Raw genomic sequence first — 9219 nt, forward strand, 5'->3', positions numbered from 1 at the left:
ACTAAGCCCCACAATAAGATTCATCATACTGTTGTATTCTTTCATTAGAGCCTAGATCAACATGCTCTTCTAGGAAGAACGATGGGTTTTCTACACCAAAACTATCAAAGTAATATGTTGGACCATCTTGTCTTCTTATAACTAAAACCCTATGTGTACCATCAGTTGGATGTAGATTTACGATAAAGTTGAAGTTGAGTTCCCTGATTGATTTAGGATTCTCATCTCTCATTACAATTTCAGTTGGTGTTAGACTTATATCCCTACCTATATCTTTGATTCTGATATCACTCATAGCAATATTATCAATATTGAATTTATTATTGAATTCCTCAAAAGTTAGGATAAGCATTTTTTCAATATAATTTTTATATACAAAATGGATAAAGGAGGTATACTTTTTATTTTTATTATCATAATTGCAATTTGTTTTATTTTTTTATAATTCGATACCGAGTAAATATACAAAACTAGAAGAAAGCTTTGGTGGATTTATGAATAGGAGTCTAGTTAAATTTGAATATGAAAAGTCACCCTTACTTACTAATGTTTATGGTGGAACTGGTACAGGCAAAACATTTTTTATTAGACAATACTTAAAGTTATACTTAGATCCGCGAACAAACTCCGTCTGTGGTAAACAAAGCGGTTACACCGATCAAAACCAAAACCAAAAACAAGACCAAGATCTGCGAAGCAGTTCCACTGATCAAGCTAAAAATATAATCATAGTATGTAAAGATTGTAGAGATTGGATAGATCCTGTACCTGGTAAGTTTTATATTGGATTTGATACATGCGATATAAATATGATCACATCAAAAAACAAGTCTTTATTCAAAGATAGTGTAATTGTTCCTGATGATATGGGCGTTAAGTTAAATAAGGATATAGCTTATTATTTCACAGAAGGAAGACATTATAATATTCAAATGATTGTAATGTGTCATAAACCAGCTGAAAAAATTAATACAGACAGAATGAGTTGTGATACTACTTATTTAACAACTTATAATGAAGCTGATCTATTTAAAAATTTTAGTGAAATATAAAAATGTGAACATAACTTCAATAAAAAAAAATTAGTGATTTAAATAGTAACTATTATAATTGTACAGATGGAATGTCAGATGAACTTCGTTATGGTATAATTAAATATAATAGGAAAGAGAATATTTTATTATTATTGATAAGAATAGAACTATGATATATGACTCGAGAGTTGTTTTTCTTGATTTAAAAGATATTAGTTTAAAAGATGAATTAGAAAGAGAAGATATAAGTAAACTTATAGCATATATGAAACCACTCAGGATTCATGCAACAGATAGAAATGTTATTAATCATGATAACTATATATTCTATTTTAATAAACTTCTTAAATTAAATAATATTAAAATACAGAATGATGTTCTAACACAAGAAATGGTTACAGGAAAAGGTATAAAAAAGTTATCAACTATTGGTGGAATTATAAACTCAGGTTTAATTATAATTAAGCATATTTATCCCGATATGATAGCAAGAAATGCTGTGGGTATAGCAATGGGACCAAGCACAATGTTGATTAGAGTAAGTACATTGGTTAACGTTGGATATGGAGAAGAGTTGGATAATGATCCACGAAATACAATACAAGAAGAATATATAAATGAAGACGATGGGAATTTAAATAGAAAGGGGGGAAAGTATTTAAGCAATCTATATAAAAATAATGAAGAATTTAGAGATGAGATTATAAATTTTATTAGAGATAAAAAAGGATTAGACCTGGAAGTGATTTTAGATAGAAGATAAAAAACTAATATGCTCAATATGCCGGGAAAGAAATATTTAGCTGAGTATATCACATCTAAAGATAATACTAAAGATATAATTGAAATCTTGGCTAGATATTATTTATAATTTTACCCCTTCATAAATAGTCACAAAATGTTTAGAGTGTAATCATAAAAGTGGAGCTCCCTTTAATCTAGCTTTTCATTATTCAATATATCATGAAGATAAATTGGTAAATGTGTGTGTGGTGATAAAACATTAAGCGGTATTTGCATAAAAACTGATTGTTCCTTTAAAGATGAATCTGGATATAGTCCTAGTATTGACTCTAGGTCTAATCCTAGCTCTAGCCCTAATACTAGCTCCAGCTCTAGCTCTAGCCCTAATCCTAGCATTGATCCTAGCCGTAATCCTAAAGTTATAACTAGATGTTGTAATAGATGTAATTATGTGAAACCATTAACAGATTTTGATAAAAGCAAGTATACATGTAGAAATTGTACTTCTACTAAAGTTAGTTGTCTATATTGCCCTTCTATTGTGAGACATGATGGGGAATGAATGCTCATGTAAAAAGACAACATCCAGATGTGGATATACTTAAAGTATTTACTAGAAATCTGCGAAGCAGTTACACTGATCTGATCCCCAATCCACGAACAGACTTCATCTGTGGTAAACTAAGTGGTTACACCAATCCTATTATTACATTAAATGAAGAAAGTTGTTCGTGTAAATATTATAATTTTGTATCATTTCTTATTAATAATGGGATAAATATGTAAAAAGTAAAAGAAAATATAAATTTATTGAAGAGTATAGATATTTTTAAATTAGATAATTTAAGAATTTATTTTAAAAAAGGACTGAATCACTCTTTAGGGGTGCCAATAGCGATTTTGTACTGAGGATCGGGGTGATTTCGCTCTTAAAGAGTGATTCACTCTTAAAAGAGGGATTTCACTCTTATTTAGAAATTGTTTAATTTTTTATTGATTTTTTGATTGAATATAGAGCTAATATAAAGTAGCGAATAAAATGGGGTATAAGCAAGTAGTAGATATATAGAGTAGTGGGTGGAAGGTGCTCGAACAAGTGCATGAAAATTTTTTGAGGTGTTTTTACTATGTAAAAATAGCTCAAAAAATTTAAATGCGCTTGGAGAGCACCTTTTACCCACTACTTGTGTTTTCAAGATTTTTTGCTTTCAAACAATTGATCCCTAATCCATCGGTTTCAAGATGTTTCTAAAAAACTAAAATTAAGTCGCAAAGAGCGACAAAAGGGTCTTTCATATTGCTTATTTTGTGTGGTATCCATTATGCAAGACCACAATATACTTGCTCTTTCTAAAAACAAACGAGAAAAAAACACAAGCGTCTCCGAATTTTAGTGAAAATGTCGGGTATAAAATGTGCATTTGGTGCTTTCAAACATTAATTATTTTAGTGCTGTTTTTTCTATTTTACTTATCAGATTATTAAAAATATCTTTGAAAAAAGTATGTCTAATTAGGTTTTCTTTTCAATCAGAGATTTACGAAAAAGTGATGTTAAAATTGACATCTTTCACCTTCTTCGACTAAGTTGTGCACCGTTGTCCACTGTTTACTCGTGTAAAATCTGCTAACATGGGAAACAGACAGCAGTAGCTATAAAAGCTATAAAACTCCGAGAAGCTATAAAACTCCGAGGACAAAACGAATCGTTCAATAAAAATGATAGGGCGAAAAAACATGTTGTAATGAACATTACAACACAGTTGGCTATTAACACAATGAAATTTACGCATATCAAGAAGTTATCACATCGCGAGAAGCCGAGTTGTGGAATAACTTTGAGATAGCGATAACAACTATGTGGTATTGTTTTTAATCAACTCTCGTTGCGGTTACAACAGTTGCGAAACTTTTCTCATCGTTGCCGTGATTAGACTACGAGTTTATCCCACTTTATCGCAACTGTTTATAAAGGGTGATGGAATATTTGGTCAAAACTCGATTAGGCGAGCAATTTTTGTAGCCTTCAGGCGAAAATTTTGTACTAATATTTCGTACACATTAGGCAAACATCAACTAAAACACTTAAAGACGATATTTCAAAATCCACTTGACGCTATAAAGTACTCAAGTATCTAACGATAAAGCAATTAATTTATTAATCATGTTTATCACCCTTGCCTCCTCATTTTTTGCCAAATACCTATCCCCAAATGTCAGCGAAGGACAAAATAGTTTGCAAAAATTGCTTTTCACATGCTCTTTGTTCACTAATTTGACGTAAAGACAATTGTTAGGGACTGTTGCGTACTATATAGCGTTTCGTGGATCGTGGATTTTGAAGTGCTGCATTAAGTTTTTTAATTGGCATCTGCCTATAATGTCCAGAAAACTTTAGTTCAAAATTTTTGCCTAACGGCTATAAAAACGATTTCGCCTAATCCAGTTTTCGTCTAATATCCTGCGCCCCCTTTATATAGTAACAATGGTGATAAAAGATTGTGATAAACTCGTACTCCAATGGCGACGCAGACTTCGTAGTGTTAATTGGTCGTTGAGGTGTTTTTTCACCGGTAAATTATGCAACTGAGAATTCAGTAATGTTAGAAATCAACTTTGGTTGAGATTACAACAGTTGCATAGCCTAACTCACTTTTGTGTTTAAAAATTAATACTTGACAAGGCGGCCCGGTAATGTGCGATTGCACATAAGGTTCCGACCCCACTCATCCACAATTTTGGCATGATTGTCTACCAAATGAGGAACAGATGAAAAAATACAAAAAATTCAAACATTTTTCAAAAAAAAAACTGGTGTATGAACGAAAAGATAGCCTCCAAAGCAAATAACTCAGTGGAGTAAACAAATGATTCATTAGATTGATGAGTTTTGCCGATATTAAGAAAGCGAGCGAAGACGAACGGCAAAATCAAACAACAACAACAAACATTAATTACGTCAAAAAAATTATGTCCGTTTTAAAAATCAAAACATAATAACAAAGTCAAAATAGCGTCAGATAAAACTGAAAATAAACAAAATAACTTGTAAATCACGAGAAAAAAAATGGTTATTCACCAGTTCATAACAAAGCTTGGTAACAATTGGACAAAAAAGAACAGAAACTTTAAAGTTAGAAAAATCGCTGAATTTTTTTTAAAAAAACATATAATTTCAAAGTAATGAAAGCCATTGGGAATCAACTAAATACCCCATGGGTATACAATTAAAATTGTTTCTATAGAAATGAATTAAGAACTCTTGGCATTCAATTTTTTATGCAGTTACAAAAAGAACAACAAATAGACAACAAACTAAAAATCAATTAAAACTTGCCAGAAAATGCTTTGGAAGCCGTAAAGCCCTACTTTGGCCCCCAAAATATGTTCGATTGCACCTTCGTCGAACACAGATAATCTATTATGTGGCCGTTCATTATTGAAAATAAGCAACAATTAGACAAAAAAGAAAAAATGCAAAATTATGTAAAACTGTTTTTTTTCGAAAAAAAATTATTTCCAAAAACATAAAAGCCATTAATTACAAAATGAAAAACTTGAATAGGTTCGTCCATTCTTCCACAGGAAGCCCATGAATCCTGCAATTATCCAGAATATGTCTTACGTCTACAAAAAGAACGTCAAATATGACAATAATCAAAAATTGATTTACTTTTTTTTGTGAAAAACCCATGTGGAAGCCAGTAAAGTCATAACGAATTCTCTTAAAACATTAGATTTTGTGACACAAATCCATTTTGACACCTCGTCCCTTGAAATTTATTATGTGACTTCTCATTAATGAAACTAGGTGGTAACAATTAGACCAAAAAAAAGCAAGATTATGTAATACTAGTCTTTATCGAAAAAAATCTATTTCCAAAGACATGAAAGCCATTAATTACAAAATGAAAAAAATGAAAAGGTTCGTTTATTCTTCCAAAGGAAGCCCTCGAGACCTGCAATTATTCAGAATATGTCATACGTCTACAAAAAGGACGTCAAATATGACAAAAATCAAAAATTCATTTACTTTTTTTTGTGAAAAACCCATGTGGGAGCCAGTAAATTCATAACGAATTCTCTTAGAACATTAGATTTGGTGTCACCAATCCCTTTCGACACCTTCCCTTGAGAAACATAATATAATCTTTAACTTTTAATTAACGAGACCAGGTAACAAACAGGCAATAAAAGGAACAAAATTGGGAAGTTGAAATGTTTTTTTTTGGAAAACAATTGTTTTCAAAGTCATGAAACCCACTATCTATCTTCAAATATCAGAACATCGGCTCATCTACTCTTCCAGGAAAAGCCAATCATTGTACAAGAAATTAAATACGACTAAAAAAACAAAGTAAAAACGACAGTTAAAGACAAAATTAAAAAATTCAATTAAATTCTTCGAGAAAGTACTGTCAAAGCAGTAAAGAACCACAATCTATATTTTTAAGAAATTGAATATTATCAATTGTGCGTTATTTTGAACCGCGAAAAATGTGATATATGAACTGACAATAACGTGATAATTTGACAAAAATAGAGAAAATGAAAAATTGGCGAATGCCTAAAAATTAAAAAAAAAATTGTGAAACCTAGTAGTATCAAAGCCAGAACACCATAACTTAAAGCGTATAACCTCAAAAAATACTAAATTTGATTTTATTAGAAAATAGGAGCACTCTTTGATTGCTGACACCAAGCAAGTACAAGTTTATCAAATTAAGAGAAAAATGGAGGCAAAGTTCAATAAGCCATTTTATATTTAAAAGTCAAATATTTAATAGTCAAAACGACTATAAGCTTCCTAGCAATCAACTAGATAAATTAATTTCGAGTTATTTAGAAAGCCAATAGGACCTATCAATAGTGAGCTTTGATATGAAATGTTCTGCTATTTAATTAATATAAAAAAGATCGAATTTTTTTTATTTAAAACCGACTGACGTTAATGGGAATTATTTTTGGATTGTAACGGTCCAAGATTGGTACAGAACTAGTCCTGCTAATGCTGATTGACCATTAGGAATATTTAATTTTTGGAATGACATTGATATTGATATTTTGTTAATTAAAAAATTAAAAAATGCTGCGTTTTTTATAATCAACGAATAAAGTTAGCAAGAAACGGCAAACTTTTATTTACAGAGCACTCTCAACGGAAGTTGAAGTGGAATTAGCCTCTTTTTCAGTCTACAAAGCTTGTGTTAGTGGTGTTTGGGTGTGCACTTCCTGCAAATTTAATCAGAGTGGACTAAAGAAACTTATTTCGCGCTGTTTTTGATGAAAAAGTCTGAATTTTGTGAAATATTTAGCCGGAATTTGTGACAAAAAAATTTCAATGAAAATATCCGTCTATATATTTTGTCTTTAAACGTAAAATCAACAACATTTTCTTGAAAAATTTTATTATATTTTATCAAGATTGGCGAAATTTTAGTCAAAAATTCCGAAAAAAGGTGAATGAAATCAACGGAACTCACTCTATTTTCTCGAAATTCTAAACTTCGATATCTTCCTGCCAAAAACGAGAATAAAAAAAAATCTTTTTAATTCAATATTCTACGCTGGACAAACTTTCTAATGATACCAGTCTCAACTCTCTACGATGAATATATCGATCGGCCAAAATTGACTGAACAAAAAAAACCCATTTGAGTATATAGTTCCTCCCCCCCTCAAGAGGGGTCGGAACAACAAGTGATTTCACTCAGCGAGACAAACTGCAATTAGAGAAAATTGAAGAATCAATTGCTTTCACATACACTCTTTTAATCGGCATTTTTCACAATTTCACCAATTTAAAATTTAGCAGCGTATTTCAGGATTTCTTCGTACACAGGCTCGCAACTTTTAATTCTTTCAGCCATCGCTTCATTATCGTCTTCAATTTGTTTCATGTCAATTTCCCTTTCTTTCGCGTCCTCGAATCCAGTTGACTGATTTGCCCTGGAAAAGAACCCGATCGGATTGTTGGACTCGTTGGCAAGATATGCGACGTCCCACGTGGGGTCGAAACCCTCGCGTGATTCCCAAGTCAGCATATCCTCTGAAAACTCAACTTCTATAAGCTCGCAGATCTTCTTAACAGCCTTCACAGATTGTTCTTTGGAACTAAGGACGTCGCCTGAGAGAACCAGAGGTGGTTTTTTGCAGGTTTTTTCGGCATACTTGATACCTTCCAGCATTTTCTGGAACGTTTCAGTGAAGTCAAATGCTTGAGATGAGTCGATAATCTCGAAGTACGTGATCTCGGCGTTGGGCAGGTAGGAAGTAGCCGCTAGAGCAGGATGTCGGACTAAAAAGATGTTGATGGAATCCTCGGATATGATCTCAGGGATGTCTTCGTCGTGCACCGCGATGTTGAGATCCTTCATGATCTTGATCTTGCAGTCGGTGTTCCGCCAGTCATTGAGACATTTCTCGTAGGTGTATTCGGGATCTATCTCGATGTCGAACATGGCAATGGTCTCTGGCGCATTGTCAGTAACCATACTCCAAATGAACTTCTCGAATACGATCTAAAAATGATAGACCATCAGTACCTTAGTTCACACTCACGGAGTGTTGAAATGATCCAAAAATCAACTATCTATCAACATTTTTTAGACTTTTTTGTGCTCGGAAACCACCTTCCGACGCTCAAATCCAAATATACCGACGTTCTTTAAATTCAAAATGACTATAAGGAATACAAAACGTAAAGAATTTGTTAGCTTCTGTATAAATAAAACCAGACATAACGCTAATTTATTCTGGAGCATGGACACACAATTGGACTTGAAGCTCTACGGTCTACTGTTGTTGAATGGAAAGGCATAATTAGGTTCTACACAATCCGATTCTTGCTAGTCTGGTGGTAGTGAGGCGAGCTGTAAACTTCGGAAGTCAACATTATTAAGCTCTGTTTTAGAGACAATTCTGAGAATACCTTCTAAATGATATTGGATTTGAACAGTGGATTTAGATTTACAAGCTTTAGCCAACACGTGCGCAAAGCCGATATTTTTAATAATAATAAATTATAATAATTATTATTATTATTATATTTTTAAAAAGTGTTTTATGATCATAGCATGATGAATAAAACAATTATGACATGTGATAACTTCTGGACGTACCTTGGATTCAGGGATGTTGGACAGACATCTCAAAAGAGCAGTCGATCTGGATCTAGGAGTGAACCAAAAATTGACGTTGACCATTTTGCAGTCTTATCACGATGTTCAACTTAGTTGAAAATTACAAAGAGTTTGTTCAAAGTTTCCAAAGATTAATCTTTGCTTGGAGTGTTTAGTTGTTCTTAATTTCTCGCAGGAGGGTTTAGTTATGAGTAAAATGGACCTCGCGATTTATCAAGCGTTTACCTTGTAATCTTGCAATTTTATTTGCACAAACGATTAAACTCAATATTTCACGAGAACTTCATTCAAGTTTTCATG

General features: G+C 32.3%; 1 protein-coding gene across 1 annotated transcript; it reads right to left on the reverse strand.

Annotated features, from left to right (window-relative positions):
- Positions 1–7506: 7506 nt before the first annotated feature.
- Positions 7507–9219, reverse strand: LOC142350246 (uncharacterized). Its single transcript, XM_075402020.1, has 2 exons — positions 8899–9219; positions 7507–8298 (listed from the first exon to the last, which is right to left on the reverse strand). Exons 1-2 carry the CDS (start codon positions 8980–8982, stop codon positions 7579–7581), a joined length of 804 nt encoding a protein of 267 aa, XP_075258135.1. The 5' UTR covers positions 8983–9219; the 3' UTR covers positions 7507–7578.

Source organism: Convolutriloba macropyga, chromosome 12 (genome assembly GCF_964194025.1).
Source record: "Convolutriloba macropyga chromosome 12, txConMacr16.3, whole genome shotgun sequence".
NCBI classification, from domain to species: Eukaryota; Metazoa; Xenacoelomorpha; order Acoela; family Convolutidae; genus Convolutriloba; species Convolutriloba macropyga.